This window comes from Caloenas nicobarica, chromosome 1 (assembly GCF_036013445.1).
Source record: "Caloenas nicobarica isolate bCalNic1 chromosome 1, bCalNic1.hap1, whole genome shotgun sequence".
In the NCBI taxonomy this organism is placed as follows: Eukaryota; Metazoa; Chordata; class Aves; order Columbiformes; family Columbidae; genus Caloenas; species Caloenas nicobarica.
Window position 1 is genome coordinate 152423501 of NC_088245.1, and position 21368 is coordinate 152444868.

The 21368-nt window shown below is 38.8% G+C and overlaps 1 protein-coding gene across 4 annotated transcripts in view; it reads right to left on the minus strand.

Annotated features, from left to right (window-relative positions):
- Positions 1–10404: 10404 nt before the first annotated feature.
- The window catches only part of ATP11A (ATPase phospholipid transporting 11A), a 130265-nt gene continuing 119301 nt past the window's right edge, over positions 10405–21368 (minus strand). Inside the window, exons 29-30 of one of the 4 annotated variants that reach the window (XM_065634438.1) lie at positions 14501–14607; positions 10405–13864 (exon numbers count right to left, since the gene is read on the minus strand). In XM_065634438.1, coding sequence (XP_065490510.1) covers positions 13813–13864; positions 14501–14607 — 159 coding nt within the window. In that variant the 3' untranslated portion in view covers positions 10405–13812. Of the gene's footprint in view, positions 14608–16873; positions 16979–19607; positions 19697–21368 lie in introns of all 4 variants that reach the window. The other 3 variants (XM_065634455.1, XM_065634447.1, XM_065634431.1) reach the window with 3 other exon arrangements.

The following is a 21368-nucleotide window of genomic DNA, read 5'->3' on the forward strand; positions in this document are numbered from 1 at the left end:
ACTTTCCCAGTCCCTTCTCCTCTCACATCGTCAGTGCTCTTTCAGGCCACAGGTCTCTACATCCCTGCTGAAGCAGCGGTGGGTTACATTCATGGAAACCAAACCATAGGTTTCAGGAGCTAAATTTTTCAGTAAGAGTATTCCAGGACCAAGGACAAAGCGGGGTTACCACACACATGTAGGTGCCTGTGTATTTTAAGCGACTTTTAGCAACGTCAAGTCACTTCCACGTATTGCTTGGCACCCTCTCGGATGAGAGGCATCTGATTTTTTTGGAGTGCGTCAGATGACAGAGAGATGCTGGGTATGCCTGTCTTCTTAACAACTTGAAATGCTCTTTCGTAAAGCCAGGTGACCCAATGTAGTGTTAGGAAATGGCTTACAGAAACAAGGGTTAATATCTAGTGGCTTCTTACAGCAGCTTAACCCAAAGTGGGGGTCAAACAGAACCTGAGATGCGTGTAGCTAATCAAGTCAACTTAGCAGCAGCTGTGCTCTGTTCTCCATGAGAGATGTGCCATGGGAAAGGGTGACCCTGCAACAGGTAACTGCAAAAGAGAGGACTCTGCAGAGAGAAAGTGCAGATTCAGATAAATCACTTTTTTTCGGTACCTCGCAAGAATGTTTTCAGTGTTCGTTAAAAAGACCTGGTTGGTCATCCAGGGAAAAGGGCCAGTTAATGATGACATGAAAGAAGAGAGAGGACTCCTTAATTTGGAAACATTGTCAAAAAGAGCTTTGAAAGAAGAGTCTGTGGAGCACAAGGGAGACATCAATAAAAGATACAATTTAAATTTCAGTTCTGCCTTGTGTTGCAGACACTTTTTGATCTCTGTCCCTATAGCTACCCCAATAGCAGTAAACTAAACGAGGCTAGGGTTCAGGCTCAAACTGCGGCACATGGTTGTCCTCTGTCCTCTTTCCGTGGTGGTGGTGTCCCCAGTGTGGTTCTGCCCCAGCCACCTGCCAGTCTCTGAAGCCATTCCCAGCACATCTCATGGGTTGGTGTGACCCAGGGTCCACTCCCAGCACACTGCCTGCGTGCAGTTGACCTATTTTGGCAGATAAGAGTTTAGCTGTGCGTATGCAAGCCGTGTTGTGCCAGCTGGTTTCCGTGCCAAAGGACAGTTCCTGACCTGCTTTATTTGCTAGTAGAAACATGAGGGTTTTGACTTTTGTGATCCCCGCTGTGTTATGTGTCAAAGCAGAACCTTAGGCACTGGCTGGTTGCAAGCCATGAGAAGTTAGACAAGAGGGACTGAGCATTTTTTGATTTAGCAGGATTTCTGCAGAATCTTTGCTTGATAGAAGATACAGTTGTGTTGGCTAGTAGTATCAGACTTTATGGAAGAAATTTATTTAGTTACAAATAGTCTCTCTTTTGTTTTCTCAAAAAGTCATTTCTTCTGCATTAAATAAAATATATTCCTCAATATAACACTGGCTTTGAAAAGAATGCTATATTCCATAGAAAATACTCTTTTGTTCCAGATATGCCAAGAAGCTGGGGTGAATTTCGGCAGGGAAGCAGTTAAGTTTCAGGCAAACGTCAAGAATTTTGGGGCATTTAGGGGTTTTGAAGAAATTAATAAAGAAAATAACTAAGCCACTAGAGTAAATGTGTGCTTTCACTTTATGACAGCTGAAGGTAAAGGGGGTTGTAATGAGGCTGAGATATCTTGAGATATCCATCCTAAATAGGAGGAGTAGGGTGGGATTCCTAAGAATTGTAAATCAGCAAAATATAATGGCAACAATTTTACCACAGAGCACCTCCTTCAAATGCATGTACATTGTATTTCTGGTGCTCTGTCAGTGTGAAATTGCTATAAATAAATATGGGGTGGTTTTGCCTTTTTTTTTTTTTTAACTTTTCAGGTCAAACAAAAGCTGGGATGAGAAAGTCCAGAAGGATCTAACAAACGCTGAGATGCTGGACTTGCTCATCGATTGCACAGACATTGCAGCAGACTATGCCAAGTATTTGAGACTTGCTGGCATAGCTGCACTTTGGGAGTCAGGCTGGGAAGCCAGGCGGCAGTATTTTCAGTGAAGGGCCTTTAGTTCAGGAGTTAACTTCTCCTGGTCTAGTGCCCAGTGCCTATTGCTAAGAGCATCTTTCTTACAAGGAGAGACTGAGAGAGCTGGGTCTGTTCAGCCTGGAAAAGGCTGAGAGGGGATCTCATCAATGTTTGTAAATATCTGAAGGATGGATGTCAAAAGGATGGGACCAGACTCCTTTCAGTGGTGCCCAAAGATAAGATGAGGGGCAACAGGCACAGACTGAAGCACAGGAGGTTCCATCTAAACGCGAGGAGAAACTTCTTTACTCTGAGGGTGCCAGGGCACTGGAACAGGCTGCTCAGAGAGGCTGTGGAGTCTCCTTCTCTGGAGACATTCAAAACCCACCTGGACACATTCCTGTGTGATCTGCTCTGGGTGAACCTGCTTTAGCAGGTGGGTTGGACTAGGTGATCTCCAGAGGTCCCTTCCAGCCACAACCATTCTGTGATTCTGTGGACACTGTAAAGCACAGTTTACTTTAAATTGTTAGAAGAGGTGTACAAAGGTATCTAAATAGGGAGTCATTACTTTGTGTCCTGTGCAGTCTGGTATGCAGTATGGTACATGCACATATTTCAAGCAAGAGCAGAACTATGGTGCTATAGGAAGAAATTCTCTTAGTATGAGCTGTACCTGTTTCTGCCAGTTATTAAATCTGGAGGGGCTACAAAATGACAACGGGTTGGTTTTCAGGGAGAGTTTACATGAATTGTGTCTATCAAATATCTGAGACATTTCTTTATTGAGCAACTGGTCTGAGCCATGTCTTGTACAGAATCACAAACTGTCTGTAAAATCAAAGTAAACTACTGTGAAAAAAATATGCAGAAAATTAAGCCTCAAAGCTGTTATTTGGAGAAGTTCTCCAGAGTATGTTGGGAATATTTGTGAAACATGATGAGAATAAAATAGTAATGATTGTCCACAGGGAAGACGAAATTAAAAAAAAAAATATACTGACAATAATTCTTTTTTATAATTGTGGCAATAATTAGTGAATGATGTAAAAAATGATGATTAAAACAAAGGCAGTCTGAAAAAAAAAATCAGAGCAATTGAGATATGTGTAATAAGGTGCTGGGATGAATGATTTATTAGTGGCAAATATAATGGAAATGTGATAAAGTGGAAAAAGAAGACCCCAGGCTTCAGAGAATCCCACTGGTAGGCTGCACAATTCCATGTTTTTACAAAATGTGGGCAAAATATGTTACCAGAAAACATAGCCTGCCTTCTTATTACACCGTGAACATTAACAAACATAGGCTCAGGGAACAGTGTGCAATGATACTCTGCTTTCTGATAGTGAAAAGTATCTCTAGAAATTCCTTCTCCTCTGGTATGAAAAATTTACCATAATGCAAATCCTAAGAACTCACTAAAAGTACCAGCACTCTCTAAATAAATAATAGAAAGACTCCTGATTTTAGGGTTATTCTGTGGCTGAAAATTCAAGCTGAATGTGCTAGAAATACCAGCGTAGCCCATAGTAGTCCTTTTAGCCTGTAGCAGGTTAGACGTTATCAAAGGGGCACTGCTGAAGATTCAGCTTGTTATGGCTGGGTGATCCTTTCATGCCCACCAGAGTTGTTGATGAAACACAGGCCAATTGCCATAATGGATGGGACTGCGTGGAAAGGAACTGGCTTGGGGAGGAATCAAATGGACGAGACTCTCAAATGTGTGCATTGACTAGGAAGAAAGCTAATTGGCTACAAGGAAAAAGAAATGTGCACACCAGCTGGTCTTTTATGCCCTTCCTGAACTCACTTTGATCAAAAAGCAGTGTACAGGCTTGGAAGCTTTAAAAACCAGATGGTGGACTGGGAGACTTCTGAAGCATTGTCACAATCAGTGTTGAGGACACATGGGGTTCTGGAGATGAAGTCATTCATTGTAAGTCTTCTATCATCTATTGCCGTGATTCCCTGAGCTAATCACTGGAGCAAAAGTGAAGATACTCTCCACTCTCGTAAGGTGTAAGAGGAATGAATAAAGCAGGCAGAAAACTATCTCCAGGGAATCAGTTGAGAGAGGGGTACCCTGTGGTGGGACCTTCCTGTTGGAGGGTAGTAGGAAATCTGTAGCAGCAGGAGCAGGGAAACCATAGCTAACATGGAGGAAGACTCTTAATTTATATTGCTCTAAGAAGTCAAGTTAAAAACTCTGAACTCCTTTGAAATCCAGGAAGAGTTTTTCTGTGTTGTGTGGGGGGTTGGTTTGTTTGTTTGTTTTTGGTGGTGGTTGTTGTTTTTTCATTCTAATCGAACCAATGCTGTGTGGAAAGCATTAGCAACACCAAGCAGGCAGCGTTCGTGCACCTGATGCTTGCTGTAGCTACCCTGCACAGCAGAGCTTCCAGAGACAGCCCGGGAGAGCTAGGTATGGCTCTCCCTGAGCAACACAATCTCAAAGGCCTGGCACAAGACAGAAGGAGGTTTCCTACAGGCCTGGGGGAATTTAGCAAACTTGAGATTTCTAGCAAATTCATGCTGGAAGTGGCCATGGAAATTCTGTCATGTTTTTTTCCTCAGTGGTTGGCACAGAATCAGACTCTTCCAACTTCTGGTGCCTGTAAAGCATGTGTGATGTGTGCAGCATGTGATTCTCTTTCCTGTTCTCCCTTCCTTCCATTTGGGGTTTTAAGAGTCAGGCCAGTCCTCTCATTAGCAGTCCCACAGCCGTTAAAGGTGTTAGGAGGACTGGGAGATCCTCCTGTAACCCTGAGCATCGAATACATCTAAACGGAAGGAAGAAGATTCCCTGGCTAGAGACCATGGGACTCTAAAGATGCTTAGGTCCTACAAAACCCAACAGCTTCAGGCTGCAAGGTCCAGACCTTGTCAGATAAATAAGATTAGTCCTAATCTGTGTATTGGGGACAGACACGGCCACAAGCAATACAAGTCATGCAGGAGGATGAAGCTGTAAGTCCATCCTGCTAATGCCTTGTGCAAGAGCCTCAAATTCTACCTTTGCTATTCACGTTTCAAATTTTGCCTGTCTCTGTGTCTTTTTTGTCATAGTGACAGAAGGTACTGAGAATATTTTTGTCTTTGTTTTCTTGGACATGGATGCAAATCATCCTTTGCCATGTATGTTTTCGTTCTCTTCTAGTTGATTTTTTTCTTGGCTTTCCCAAGAGTTTGAAAAAACAAAGTTCATTGTGCTTATATTTGGTACTGTTAGACAGTAAAGACATTTTTAATGTTTGGCAAACAAATACAATACATGCTAAAGGGCTTGGGCTGAATGTCATGATTAAAAGTATGTTGTAGGTACTATTTGTTCTTACTCTCAGTGCACCATCCAACACAGAATCTTCTGCTGGCTGTAACGGCAGCTTAGACACCTGCATTGTACACACAGAGCTGTCAGTGCCTGAACCTGAACCTCATGCTTTGCCAAGCTGGATCATATTTTGATGTTGAGTTGTGCAAATACTCAGCTCTCACTTAATTCCTGCCTTAACTTATGCAGAGAAGAGGCAGAGAGGTTGGGTGGAAAAGTTCCTGGGACAAGAAACAAGATGGCTTTGGTCTGCAGTATGTAAGGAAGGGACTTCAAAGTCATAATGTGTTGCTGTCTATTCAGTGAGAAACAGAAACTGCAGATCAGAGTTTTGGGCTGTGCACCATAAACCAGCCGAATAGTGCATCATCATAATGGTGAAAACCAATAGTTAAGGAAAGTGTTTGGGACTGGACAAAAACATGGATTTTCTTTAAAAATATTAGTAAGGAAGAGCTGTTAGGTTTTTACTACATCCAGTGTGGTGGTAGAGAATAAATGACTTTGCTATGCATAAACCTTTTTAGAAGAGCCATGTAACATGGCAGTAAGACAAAATGTCTGTGGAACAATAATGTAGAAGACAAGTTGCAGGCAAATGTTCAAAATGGACAGTCACCAGATTGGCAGGTCAATCCATGTGAGATGATGACTGAACTCTACTGCGTATCTGTGAAATTTATTTTTATGCTACTAGAATACTTTCCTAATTCCCAAACCAACGTATTTTAATATAGCATCCATAGTGTCCACACACAGATGATGAGAAGACAGATAAGAGTATCGTGGGTTCTATAGTGCAGTGCCTGGCAGCAGCTGTCTGGGCTTTTCACATGACAACCACTTTGCTCCTTAAATCAGTAGGATTCTAAACATACCATCTTGGCTCAATACTTGGATAAAAAATTAATTATGATCAATCAGAACTGTTAAGTGTGCACCTCTGAGAAGTCAGGGGAATGTAAATCTTCATAAATTGAAGCAGTTAAAAAGTTAATAGGGTGGTTGGATATTAACCTTATGAAAAACATGAGTGCCTTCTAGAAACCAATTATTTCTAAAATAGCAACAGCTCTTAAAACAATTTGAGAAGTGAAGACTTCTCAAATAAGCAGATTAGTTGCTAGTGAAATTTAGATAATCTCTCAATTTTCTGTATTTCAGTGTTCATACAAATTTGGAAAAAGAGTTGGCAGATGGTTCTCATGAACTGCATCTGGAAATACAAGATGCCAAAATTCAATGCATGACCATTATTCAGATAGTCTATGATGTAATGATTCATAGCCTGAGGATAGTGGCATATTACCCAAAGTTAGTTGAAGAATATAATCGTGATTGATGCAGAACCTGATTAGTATGAAGAAAATGTATATTTGGATAAGAACTTCCTTAGGGGGGCGTGGTATTAGAATTTAAATAGCTATTCCCTTTCTGTGTTACCTTCAAATCTTTAGGTATATATGAAAATGCACCTTTTATCTTGTCTTACAGATAGCATCACTCTTAAAAAAAAATTCTCCCTGAAGACCCTGAAACATGTGAGTGGTCAGGTAATGTGCCACTTGAGCCAAAATTATAGGATACAGGTAGTTTGCAATAAACTCAGTGGGTTAAAAATTCATTTTTTCAAATACCTTCAAATCACAACTTTTATAATGAAAAAAAATATTGAAAAAGTCCTGTGAGACCATATGTCCTTTTTGAGCAACTAGCATTAATGGACTCAATAGAGGGAGGGTTAATTTCCAAAACATGCACAATTTTATTCGAGTAAAGGACAGATAAACTTGAGTCTTAGTTTTCTTGGAAAAAGACCTGGGAAAAGCAACAGAGCTGGATGCAAGAGGGAGGTAAGAGGGATTATGTCCCACATGAAATTCACTGGGAGATGTGGCGAGGGGGAGTGGATTGTGGTGTTTGTGTACACGTTCAAATATTTCTTGGATAGCCGTGACCAAGGCAGCAACCATTGCGGTGGTGACCGTGTTGCTTCTCATCTGCTGGTTTGCCTCCTGAATGCTGCTCTGAAACAGCACAGAAAAGAGAGGTCTGCCTTGTTAGCTCCTGTGGGACTGTGCTTTGCTCAAACGTAGAAGGAACAGTTTCCTTCTTTCAGAATGAAGCATGGAGAGCTAAAACACACTGCTAGGGGAAAGGGAGCTACCCCAGCACAGCAGGTACTATATAAGAGGCAAGAAAGGAGAGATGCAAACATGTATCCCATTTGTTGCTTATAGGGAAAACAAGAGTTAAGCAGGCATGAAAGTTTGAAACCCTTAATCAAACTCTCAGGGTAGACAATTCTAAGTCACATACCGTTTGGGGTTATTTTTTTTACTTACCCAAAGGTGTGTGCCCAGCTAACCAGCTCTTAACTGTGTATGTTCACTTTTTTTTTTTTCTCCCAAGTTCTTCCTACTGGCAGTCGAAGCAGTTGCTGTTCTCCAAATTCCCCCAAACTCTTTGTTATCCCCTAGTCAGCACATCAGACTGCCCACAGGGCAGCACTGGTGTGGCCTCCCCTCAAGCACTGTGTGCAGTTTTGGGCCTCACCATGGATGGTTCTGCCCGGGCCAGTTCCTTTCAGCACAGTGATGCACAGCCACTGCTCTTGGGATACCCTAACACATAATTTGGGCTTTCTAGGAAGAGTCACTTAAAAGCCAAGTGAATCCCAGCTGTTACTGAGCTGCATCACAGCATCAGCATTAAGCTTTGTGGTCTCGTGCCTGAAATCCCTTAGGAGCTGAGGTCTTTCTTTCTGGGCTATAGTTTTATCAGAATAAAAGGGAACACGGTACGTCCTCGTAGCTGGCAATAAACAGTTAGACTTCAACCTAATTAATATTAACAACTTTCTCTAGCTATACAGTTTTAAATCATATTTGAAGCAAGCTGCTCAGCACTTCCTAGAAGGATACTTTTCTAGGCTAGTGACTTTGTTGGCAGTATTTTCTGAAATAAAAGCCAACATACCACTTGATGGTCTTCAACCTTGGACCAGGATTTGTTTTCCTTCTTTTCTAAAACTGTTTATTAGATTGCAAGATCAAGCTTTCAAATTTGGTTAACATTTCAGTGTGAAGTATCTTTACAAAATATGTTTACAATCTCAAGGTAAGTGTCGATGTCTGTTTTTGAACAACAATTAGTATTGCTTTGCTTGTTAGGAAGAAGTGGCACATCAGCTTTTCCCACGTTAAATAAGGAGACTGGATGTTAACAGTTCTTCCTGATACAAACTGAACATGGAGCCTCTGAAGCTGGCAGGACACTGCACCGTATGTATTTTTAAAAGTTTAATGGACCATGAGATTTCTTAATCAAAATGAATAATGGAAAACAACAACAAACCTTTTAGTAGTTCAAAATCAAATACTCCTCCTATTTATCTCCTTTAAATGGAAAATAAATATTAAATTATTAACAGTCTCTGCTATTAATTTACTGCAGACTCACCAGTTAAAAAGAACTTATCACGCACTGTCATTTTCTGATAAACACATCTAAACCTAGATAGGGGACATTAGGCATCAGATAAACTGTTCTGTGTGACAAAATGAGTTAGTGGCTGTATTTGGTTTTATCCCTGTCCTATCACTTAACCATGCAAATGAAGCCTTTGAATAGCTATGATTTTTGCTTTAGCATTTGAATGAAATTAGAATGAAAAGACCTGTAAGTATGTGTAATGGGAACACACAACAACAAAGCTTCATTAGAACGGTCAAATACCATTTTAAAATTCCTGCAGAGTGTCACCTGAGGAAATCTGAATACCCAGAAAACAAAACCAAGAAACTTGAGTCTGTCTCCAGCATATCTCACTTCATATCAAAATTAACTTCAGGATTTTATACAGCAGTATGGCATATATTGCAGAAAAAATGTAGTCTCATTGTAGAAGATAGGAAACAGTTTCCAATTAAATCTACAATGTAAGTTACTAAAAGAGCAAAAAGGAAGCTAAAGGAAAACATAAGGTATTCTATTAAGAATACTGTTCAGACACCACTAACTTTCTATCCTTTTATCCTTAAATAAGTTAACATTTTTACATGCAAAATAAAAAGTTGTGTACTTATGATGTATTTTATTCCTCTTACTGTGTTCCTCCTGAAATTCAGATGCATCATCATTTTTTTTCCAAAACACTTTCAATTTAATATTCCTATCTAATTGCAATTCACACATTTTTTCTTCGTGGCATGAAAAAAAGGGAAAATCATCTTCCGTATTTACCTTTTCCCCTCAAGCTACCTTCTCCAGAAGCTCATTCAGTCGAAACACAAAATTTCTTCACGTACAAAAAAAGGACATAGGTGCAATATGCTTGTATTGTCACATAAATACAAAATCTGTTACTCTGAAATCTTTATAACAGGAAGTGCAAAATGGATATACGAACTAAGTGCCTATGGATTCTACATAGCTTCAGCGTAGAAGAGGACGGCACCCGAGCTGCCGCTCTGAACTGCTTTGCAGGGGCTTTCCAGGACATTTCAGCCTGACTGCCTCGATGCACCATATAGTCTGTGATGGTTTTGCAGTGACAGAAAGTCCTATAAATGCAAGAAAATGATGGTATTTTATTTCTGTGCACTCAGTGTCTTTTGTAAGAATCTGTAAACACTGCTACCAATTTGGATGGCAAAGCAAATTATTTTTACCTTTAACTCAGTTTTTTTTAAATTGCCAACATTACAAAAGAAAGGAGACATAGCTCTGGGTATCCCGTGCAGCAGAACCATAAGGAAATACAGATCTTCTCATGTGCAACTTACGAGTTTAGTTGGCAAAGAACTTCAGCACTTACCCAACCTTTGCAGGGGGAACAAAGCTCTCCTGGCCGGGTATCAATTCCTGTTGGCTTTGCACCAAACCCCACCCCCTGTTCATGTTCTAACCTTATCCAAATTTCTGGTTTGTTAGCTTGCTTTTTTAGCTGGCTACGTATTCTCTGAAAATGAATGTGACTAAAAGCAGATTCAGTAATAGAATCAAGCACTCATTCCATTCTCTGTTATCTACTGACATTTTATTACCGACTAACATGAAACCATCTCTTATTCATACTAGAATTATTTTAATTACTCGTGAACAAACTTGAACTGGTGGTCTTGAATGTTTATATTTATTGCAAGCAGATTCATGTCTCCTGCTTCTATATTCTACATACGGATCCAAAATGTGACTGAATATAAACAAGTTATATTTGGTTATCTACAGAAATTAGAGTTAAAAATAGCACTGAAAAGAAACTTTACAGTAACATATTCACACACTGACTTTTCAAATCAAACAAATGAAGTGGTATAGGAAAATCTAAATATTAGATTGGAAGGCTGATTTATTTTCAAATAAATGCACCTATAATTGTACAATTAAAAATAAGTGTCAGTATTTGGTGCTGATGACTACAGACATCTTTAATGTTTAATGCACAGGTAACTACCCCCAGCCCCCACACAGAACCTTTCGCAGATTCTACTTTACATTAGATCGTGAAATGACATTCAAAAAGCAATGTGTACATCGCACAGAACTTACGTCAGAGACAAAGCAGATTAAAATTCTGTGAATTTTCATAAGGTAAAAAATTAAAGCTATATGAACAGATTTTTAGATTATTTTGCAAAGTAGAATCACATACTTTTACACTTTCATGATACTTTCACAAATTTCCATTAAAGCTTTTAAACAGAGACAGTAGCATGAGCACAACGATCCCATTGGCTTCCAAAAGAAAAGTAGTGCAGTTGCTCAATTCAGCGATTTTTTCCTTTTATATTTGCAAGCCAGATGGGTCAAGACAAACAGGCTAATGCAAGCAAGAAAGTAAACTGTAAGCTTTTACATTAAGTGGCTGAACAAACAATTATTGTACATGGTAAAACAAAAAAGATCTTTTGCCACAAGCCACTGCAGGAATATATGAACTTCAGTGGCCAGAAAGCTCAAAATACTTTCAAAGTCTTCACGTACATTTGGTTAGCGCTTACCAGTTTCAAGACATTTATAGAAGCAGTTATGGAGACACTATGCTGTTAAAGCTGCAACAATTTAAACAAGGCAAGTTAGGAAGTTACAGATATTTTTATACTTGTCCCTGTCCTGTTCTTTTTTTTTTTTTCTTTAGTACATAAAAATCTGTCTCTTTTCAGTGTCCCCTCCATACCAAAATATTCTAATTCATTGTGATCTAACTTCTACTTCTTCATCTTTGTATTGTCTGATCCATTTGCAGCAGAACTCCAAGTTAACACCTGCTGCAGTGGACTAGGTTTGCATGGCAATAGTAACAGGGACTGAAGCAAAAGCACATCGAGTGAAACTGAGTTGATGTTATGTTTTTTTTCCATGAAACAGCCAATTTGAACAAACAGTACCAACTTTTAAAGGTAAAAGTATTGCTAAATCAAAGCAGAAACTTCCACTTAAATTCAAGCATTCTTTCTCCTCCAAACAATGAGATGTTCAACTAAAATTTCTCAAGCACTTACACAGGTGTTTCAGCCTGAATAATGTTGACAGTAATTTCTAAGTGCAAGGCTACATGAAGTTTGCAATGAACTGCTTTGTTAGTAGGCAGAACAGGAATGCAGCATTTTCAAAAACATCAAGCAAAAATCTCCTTATTTAAGGCTAAAAGATGGAACTCGGAAAAGTAAAAAAGCAGGAGGCTTTATAGAGTAAAAACCTAGCAGTAAAAATATAGCACTGAAAGTATAGCATTCTAATCGCTGCTGTCACAAATACCAACAAAACATCAGTAGTTTGGGTGAGACTGACAGAGCAATAGACCTATATTTCTAATTTGACATTCATTAGAATTTTAACATTCAGCCACAACTCCACTCTAAGCTAAATTTAAGTGGCCAAAACTCATAGGTATAAAAAAAGCCTTCAAAACATATACTTAAAAAAAATAGAAATGGTGTGTTAACAAATGTATGCCTAAAACAGATTTATAAATAGCTACGGTATGAAAAATATTTCAGTGCAAAGGCAATTTTAAGATTTCTAAAAAATACATTACAAATAATCTTTTAACTACACACAAGAAATTTGTCACTGCTACTGGTATAAAATTTATACCCATATTAACTTTTTAAAAATATATACACCAGTGTTTTATGTAGGGGACGGTTCTAACTGACCAACATTCAAGTCTGCAATGGCAAGTATATGTACACACACCCACACCCGTATGTATGTATTTCAAAATGTTACTGCTATAAGGACATTCTTTGAAACTTAAAAGTGCTACATGCTAAATGGTAAGAATACCTTCATCTGTGGTGCTCAACTTTAGACTTTCTAAAATTCTCTTATCTTTGGTATACTGAAAATTTTACTTCACAATCTCCGCTCGTCCGAGGGCATTTTAATATTTCACTGCTTGTTTAATGCAAAAATCACTCAGAATACTGTGAGGAACATTGCCTAGGAAGTTCTTTTATTAAAAAGTCAATTACTTTGTAAACTATTTTGCCTCTGGTTTTTGGGGTTTTTTTGCTTGTTTTTTTTTAAATACGAAAAGGGAAATAACTTTTCTCTGCCACCCTAGTCCATTTGAAAGACAACTAACAATGTCTTGGCCAGGTCTTCCAATGAAGGCTGCAGCTCTGATTCCAAATATGTTGTTTTCACATTGAAATAAATTTTTAGCTAATGTCCTCCCAGAGGTAATTAGTGACTACAGTTACTAACCAGTTCTAACCACCAGGCTGAAAATTCACTGAAATCAGATAGCTCCTTCAGATATTTTTGCACCCCAAAATAAAACACTGGACTAAAGAAACAAGACAAGGACATAGCTAATAGTTGAATTAGTGCAAGGTAACATAAACGCAGCAAACAGAAGTGCAAGTTGGCTGTCATTCTTAAAGTAATTCAAACAGAATCCTTGCAAACTAGTTTCCCTGTCACCACTACGGTTCAACTATTAGTAAACAGCCGTATGCCACCTCGTGGTTCGCTTGAAGAAGTTACCAGCTGTGTGCTTTGTAATACACCTACCAAGCTGATTAGCCAGTATTTAACCAGAGACACAAGCACAAAAAAAATCAAAATTAAGAGGATGAATTCAGATAGTGAAAGATGCTTATTTGGAAAACCAGCTTTTCTTCTTTTAAGGAAAAAAAAGTGTCAAAAAAAAGCTTAACATATCATAACTTTCTGCTATGTGTATTTTACAGTCACAGGGTGAGGAAGTAGGAACACCGGGTAACCTGCGTCATTGAAAAATTCACAAAGACCTTTTAGGCAAAATGCTTACATTCAGTTTTTGAGTAGATAACATTAGTGATATTCACCTATTTAACAGCCAACTTGACTTCATGTAGCATGTACACTCTCTACACAGGGATTGCTTTGCCTATCTTGCTAGGGGGGAAAACTAACTGAAAACCAGACAAAGCCCTGATTTGGCCACTTACAAGGAAGTGAACATTAGAGAGTGTTTCTTGAAAGCAGATCTGCACAGAGGAAACACCAGTTTGTTCTACAGAAAGAGCAAAGAAAGAAAAAGGATAGAGGAAAATCAGAAACAGCACTTGTTAAATATGCTTTAGGAGACTTTCATAGGAGATAACTGAGGTCATTGCTTCTGGCTGAAAATTAAAACTGTTGATCTCAAAATGTAGGTCACTGACTGAAACTATACAGTTCAAGTAACAAAGAAAATGACTAAAGATGACAGAAGCAGTAAATGCACAAGTCTTGACACAGCATGAAGAGAATTTTTAGTGCTACCAGTCTCACAGTACCAGACTGTGCAGATTGTTCATTGCTCCAGTAGTTCAAAACATAAAAAGAGGCCTATTGGCCTGGAAGGGTTCATACGTCTAGCTCTTGATCCTGTTTGTCTGAACATTACCTCAGACAGCAAAAGCCACATACAGTTTAATATATTTCTGTGACATGTTTGTTTCCTGAAAAAAGAAATCAACAAAAATAGAGTTTTTAAAGGCTTGACTTGGTGTTCTGTCAAACAGACGTTTCCAAACCTGACCCACTGTAGCGGTAGCCTGCCCTGGAACGGCCCTGCTTATTTGAATAGCCAAAAACAGATGGAAGTACTGAATAATCAATGCCTCTCCAGTGCGTAAACATCATTTTTTTAGAACGAGAATTAGACCTTCTTGCTGGGGAATGGCTGCAGTCACTGCTCCTGTATCTTGGGCTTTTCAGACAGGCAAGAGGTGTGAATTCTGAGATGTGCTCCTGACAGTGCCTTGATGCATTCTGTTCAAAGGAAAAGAAAAAAACAAAACAAAACAAAACCAAAACACAAATATACAGTAAATACATGATTTTGACACTAGAAGTCTACAGTTGTTTTCTTTCATAGGGCAGTTGTGCCCTTGGTATAATAATGCCTTTCACTAGGTCACCACTCTGGCTATTTGTTTCATGTAAAGGTATAACCCCTTATGTCACTGAGCAATCAACCACTTTTCAACATGATTAGTTTTATATTAAGACCTACAGAACCAGGCATGGTTTTACATACAATCCCTAAATCTGATAATGGGCTCTTTAGAAAATAGTTGAGGACACGGTGGACTGCTTTCAAGTTGAATCGTTTAAAATCAGGTTCCTATTTCATTTTGCAATTTCTCCTGGTACATGCTTTTCTCTCTGAACTTTTTTAGTCAGCATTTCTTACAGGGAATTTAAAGACAGAACAGATTCAAGTACTTTGCCCTGTACTTCCATAGCCAGGGAATTCTTTACAGTCAGTTTGTGCTAACAGAGGAAAGTTCTAGAGGTATAATGCACGCACTTCGTACTTCTAAGCAGTATCTGATTTTGGACTTTAAGCGCATAGGTTACATGTAGTATCTACACAGGCAACTTATACTACATATCTCAATACTGTCTTGCTCTAACTGTCCATTAAAATTTATCTGTACCACATCATCATGCCACACTGTGGCAGAATTGGCCAGGTATAAGGTATGGAGCTTATGTGACGGTTAAGATACACATGTATTTAAGCATGACTCAAATCAATGTTAGTAATCACTCTCTCCATGAATACTACATAAGCCAGTTAATCCTCCATTCTTCATCATCCCCTTCTTCCTTCCCTGTTAATGTCAACACAATAGCAAAAGGGACAAAATCACAAAATAAATATTAATGATATAGCTTATAGGAGTTTCACTGAGATTTTATATTCCAGTTTTCATGCCAATCATAAGCTTGAAACGCTTACTCTTGTATAACCAAGAGCAGTCAGAAAGCTCTCTTACAACAGTTAGTCTTGGAAGAGTCAGCAAACTGTACCAAACTGCTCACTAACAGTGAGGCCTGGATTCTTTTAAACACACATATAGACCAAATACCAACATTAATATAGAAAAATGTAGATAATCAGGTAACAGATGAGCAGACTCAGAGGGAGTAGTCTTACACTGTATGGTAACTATTTTTTCTGTTCTTCCAGCTAGAAAGTATTTTAGTTACCATATATATTTCTAAATATAAAATAATTCTTTTTCTACACAGAGCTCCAAGGCAAGTGCTTTCAATCTGCCATGCCTGAAGCTACTCAAGATAGCAGTTATTAAAAGCAAATCAAAAGCACCCTTTAACTACTTTTGAGCCCTACAGCCCACACCAGCACATTACATTGCATTTGTCCTCTTCACATTTTAGTACTTTGCACCTTCATTTAATTCCTCACATGCTGCTTTTGGGGTCAGGAGAGCATGAAAGGACTGGAGCAGATAGGGCACCCAGGTGGGAATAGACCACTAAAAACTCTATCTCCTTACTTATACCTGTTTGTGTCATCAGTGGTGTGGCAAGGGCATGAAGTAAAGCAGAGAACTTCATTCTGCTGCCCTAATGTTTGGAGGATTTAGGAGCTCACCACCCGTACTGCTGCTGCAGGTATTTGGCAAGACGACTGCACTCCTCTCTTGACCCGAGGCAGCAAAGCAGCGATGTGCTGGTCCACACAGAACACGTTGCTATGGTACATACTGTCAGACACACAGTCCCAGTCTCCTGGCCCAAGGTCCCATTCACAAGTAACTCACTTCCTTTTGTATGCTCATCTTCCTGTTTTACCATCTGCATTTGGTCTATATATGTATTCAAGAGCATCAGAGATGATGGATAAACTGCTAATGTGTGAGAATTACTTCTGACTTTATGTATTCTACACCATGGTGTAACGTCACTACACTCTGCAATAATGACTGCGGTTCTTATAGATGTCTTACAACACCTACACATAACACGATGTATTTATAGGACTTTAATATGGGTATATTAATTCATTGTTTTGCCTTCCACAAATAAGTGTCTGAGACAAAAAGATCTTACCTGTGACATGGAACATGTTTTGCAAAAACTAGGTTCTCCAAGTAACACATAATGATTTTGTATCAATATTGACAAGGTACATCAAAAACTCTGGAGGAAACAGTTGATTTGCAAATAGCACAGTTCACCAATAGAAATTAATCCAAACTGGCAACACATACAGTACTGTTACCTAGCTTTGATCTAATTATGGCTCGGAAGCTGAAAGATTTCCTTCAAGAAGTGGCCCATCGCTGTTCGCCAGTGCATTTAGGGCTGTTTTATTTCTCATACACTTCTGCAAGGATGAGGAAAAACAGTGAGACTCTCGCTGCATACAAGAGGGAAACATGAATGAATTGTACCATTTGGTACAAATGTAACTGTTGTAGCAAAGTCCTGTAAAAGTGACAGATTTTCTGATAGATTTAAAAAGGAAAAGTTATCCAGTGTAAAACAAGGTTTCTATTTCTTGAACTTGATGTTAATCCTTTAAGCCACTCTGAGGATGCTTTTAATTCCATTTCAAACTCTGTTAAAAATACTTAATTTCAGAAGCACTTTACTGTATCATGACTAAGTACTGTGGGCTGCGTGTCCTGCCCCTCTGGCAACAACCTGTACTGAATGGCAGAGGTCCCCGTGATACGATGAGGCCAAATCAACTCCAAGCTAAGGAGCGGCCGTCCCACCTCCCTGCTCGCCAGAACGAGGGGTACATATGCCGAGGGGAGTGCTACACATGGAGGTGGCAGGGCCAGCACTAACCAAGGCCAACTTACAGCCCAGTCACTACACCGCGGGGAGAGAAGGGCTGTTCCCAAGGTAACTTCTCCCGTGGGATTCAAATATTGCAACAGCAAGATCCATTTCTTTGTTTTCCATAGAAGCAGAGCCCGACACGCGACAAAGGCAGCAGTTTGGTGGTGACCAGTTTCCTAAAAGCCCAGGCCAGTCCAGCAGCAGCTAAGCCCATTGAGGAACAGGAGGATGATGAATCCCCAGAGAGGCTTCCCCAGACAAAAGTACCACTTTGGCTTTCCCCAAGCGCAGCAAAAGGTAGAAATCTCATCACGAGGCTGATGGGCCAATCTTGTGACTGAAGTGAAAGGGAAGTAAAAAACCACCAGTCAGAAGCAAAGCGAAAAAGAAAAATATTTCTTAAAAAGGGATGAAAACACAGAAGTTATTTACAGCTCAGAATCAAAACACGTGGTATTTTAGCTAGAAAACATTTGGGGTTGCTGAAACATTGTCAAAGTGATAATTTTAAAAAAATGAAAATGAGGTAGTGACTTTCTATTTTCCATAACAGAGCTGCCAAGCTTCTGCTATTAATGAACGAATGAAAAAAAAAAGGAAATAAAACAATGTAGATCGGAAATATATGTTTTTAAAGGTAAAGGCTGAAAGAAACCTCACAGCTTTCCAGTTAAAGCACAAAATGCAGCTTGTTTCATTGAGCCAAAGAGTCACTGGGATTACATATGACAGACACAAGCAGATTTTTACTAAAATTACCAAAACATAACAGATTCCTCCAAAGCTTTTGCAGAATTGATGTTTTAGCCCAAGAAAGACAACAGTTCATAAGTGTGTGTATATATACACATGCACATATATATATACTTGTATGTACATATATATGTGTATACACACACATATGCATATATATGTGTATATATATACATACATCATTGAAAAGATCTCAAAAAACACCGGCATTAGATCTGGAATGTTTAAAAACTTCTTGAATGATGATGATGGTAAACAATCACTCACCACACACAGGAGTGACTTTCAAGTAACTGGAAAAACTCAGAAGTGTAAGAATTGCTTCAAAGGTTTTATGTGATCTCATTGCCTGAGGAGAACTAATAGAGTAACCTGGGAGGTGGCTGCTAGTCCTATGTTAATCCTGTCAGCTGTTCCAGAAGCCCTTTATTGCAAAGAAGGTAACATAACTTATGGGAATGCAGTAAGTTTAAAAATAATTGGTTAAAAGCTCAGTTCAAGGCAATCCTAAGGCACTTAAAAGTCAATTTTAGGCAGAATTTTCAATAGTGAAAAAAAAATTGTGTGTATTCCCTGTGACTTATGTAATTACAGTCATTTTAATTGACTATACATTTTTGAAGGGGGAAAGAAAGAGGAAATCTATTTTTTAATCTTAACTAGTTAAGAAATAAAGATACACAATCTGTAATGGAAACCAATAGTCTCAGAGTTATTAAGTCAAAAGGAGTTTTCTTGTAGACTGTAGGGAGGCTAATATTTACTAGCATTTCTTCTACTTTTACACTAAATTAAATGTCATATACTTCTGGATCTTGAGCTGATTTCTCTCTAGAAAGAGCACAGAATGTCATAAAATGGAATATAAGGAAAGCTCAGTTTCAAAATGCATACTGGAAACAACTTATTAATTAAAAAGTTGCATTTTCTTGTATCACAGCAGAGCAGATATATTCGTAAATTCCAAACACGGCTTAAATGGCTTCCAGTACCACATCTTCTGTATTACGCTAGTAACAACAGCATAATCAGAATTATCACTTCCTTGTGTGGCAACTATTCCATTTACTCAGGTAAAATGCAAACATGACATGCATTCACCTACAGGCAGACCAATGATTAAAATGGGGATCTAAGAATCCAAGATTCTTGAGACAGAAACATTGTATAAAATTCAGTAACAACAGTGACAGAAATGATTGCGATAGTGATGGACTGTGACAACAATTCACAGAATCCTTGAGATAAACAACAGAAAAAGAGAAAAGCTATACTAAAAAGTATTCTTCAAAATATAGCTGATGTGAATCAGAAATGGAGATAATGAGTACAGTAAATAACTTCTGATGATAACCTTTTTACTGTCCTTTGAATGAAATGGCCAAGCATGCAGAAAGGCAGAAAAAAGTCACCTTTTGTTCCATTAGAAACTTAGATTGCTCGAAGTCTGAGAAAGCATAAAGATGGTGGACTGCTCAACAGAAAGGCACTGATGTTTAGTCTGATTTCCCCAGAAGATGGTAGGAAGTGACCGTGCACATCATTTATGTTTAAAGCAAGGTAGCAGTTATTTAGACAAAGCGGATTGGAAGACAGGAAGAAACAAAGAGAGGGGAGAAGAAACATAAAGGATATATCTGGTTAAAAGGCAAAGATTTGCTACTAAATGTTAAAAAACTAATATTGCCAGTGTTAAGCCCAAAGTCTGCTTTACCATTGACTCATTTTCCAGCACTAACATACAATCTCTGTAAGTAATGTGGCAACACCTTTGTTTAGGGCTTTTGTTTGTGAGCTTGTTTCTTTGCATTAGCCCATCCACATTCTCTTTCTTTAGACTTTAAATTAAGCAAGCAGAACTAATATACTGAGACCAACTCCTTCCACAAGTAGCATATATGACAAAGAGACAGCTATTAAAGATATCAAAATAGAAAGACCTTAAATGCTGATCTGCCTGGGAATGCTTTTCTGCCATTCTTTATTCTTTCCTGTCCTGAAGTGGGGCAGATATGGCAGAATAATTTTTTACCTTTGCCAAAGGGGAAATTTTATTTTCCTGGGAAGTAAAATTCCTTTATTCTTTTCCTCTTAATGCAAAGTATCTTCTCAAATAAACACCAAAATGCTAACTAATCCCTGCACACACAGCTACTGGTAGCTCATTATTTTAACCTAACAGTGGTGGTTGATGGGCTGAAAAGGGCAAGGGCAGTAACATTAAGTTTCAGGTTCAACACCCCCACTGTCCTTCACTTTCTAACGGGTACAACACGTAAAAGTTTGCTGGGGTCAAAAGTACAGGTAAAATGTTCTATTTGGCATGGTTTCTTGGCCCCAGAATACTCCCATGTGTCCCACAGAACCTGACTTCCCTTTCAGCCTCATAAGAGCAAGTATTTAGTTTCTCCTTTGGGGCTTATCAGAAGAGAGGTGACAATAGCTTTTAAAATACTCTTCCCATTGGCAGAGCAAGGCACATTTATGTAGAGATAATGTCTCAAAACAGGCAAAATGTAAGTTAAAATATAAAAGAGGAAAAAATTATTATTAGAACATGAATAAGCTTTAATACACGTGTTTCTGTAACGGGCACAGCATCAGGACAAAATAATTTGCTAAGGAAGCACTATATTGCACGGATCATGCATATGAATGTCGGCATGAATTTACTATTGATTCTTTACCAACACGCTATATATTAATCACATTTAAGTGTATAAATTCTAGATTTATTCAATAACAAACACACATGCAGTTGTAGAGTCCCTTACTATATGATTGCAACTGCTTGTGCAAATCCCTACTTTAAAGGGGATTTCAATAGAATCACGTGCTGCCTTCCTACTGGTTTTATTTTGAGCTTAGCTTATTTTAGCTGGTATTCCATTTCAGATAACTACATTCGGCTTGCATGGTAAATGCTAAATTGTCCACATTAGAGTTTCATTTCTGCAGTAGAATGACTTGGTATGAAAGATAATTACTTCAGGGGTGTGGGCAGTGCCTCTGAATACTCCACACCAGCAGGAACAACTGCTGTCTAGGCCGATATAAGTGCCTCCAACCCACCCTCAGGGAGATCCCAGTCCTCTTTTACCCTTCTTATCTCCTCAAATCAGGAATCATGTTGAGTCCTGTATCTGTCTCCCACCATCCTCATCAGATGATTT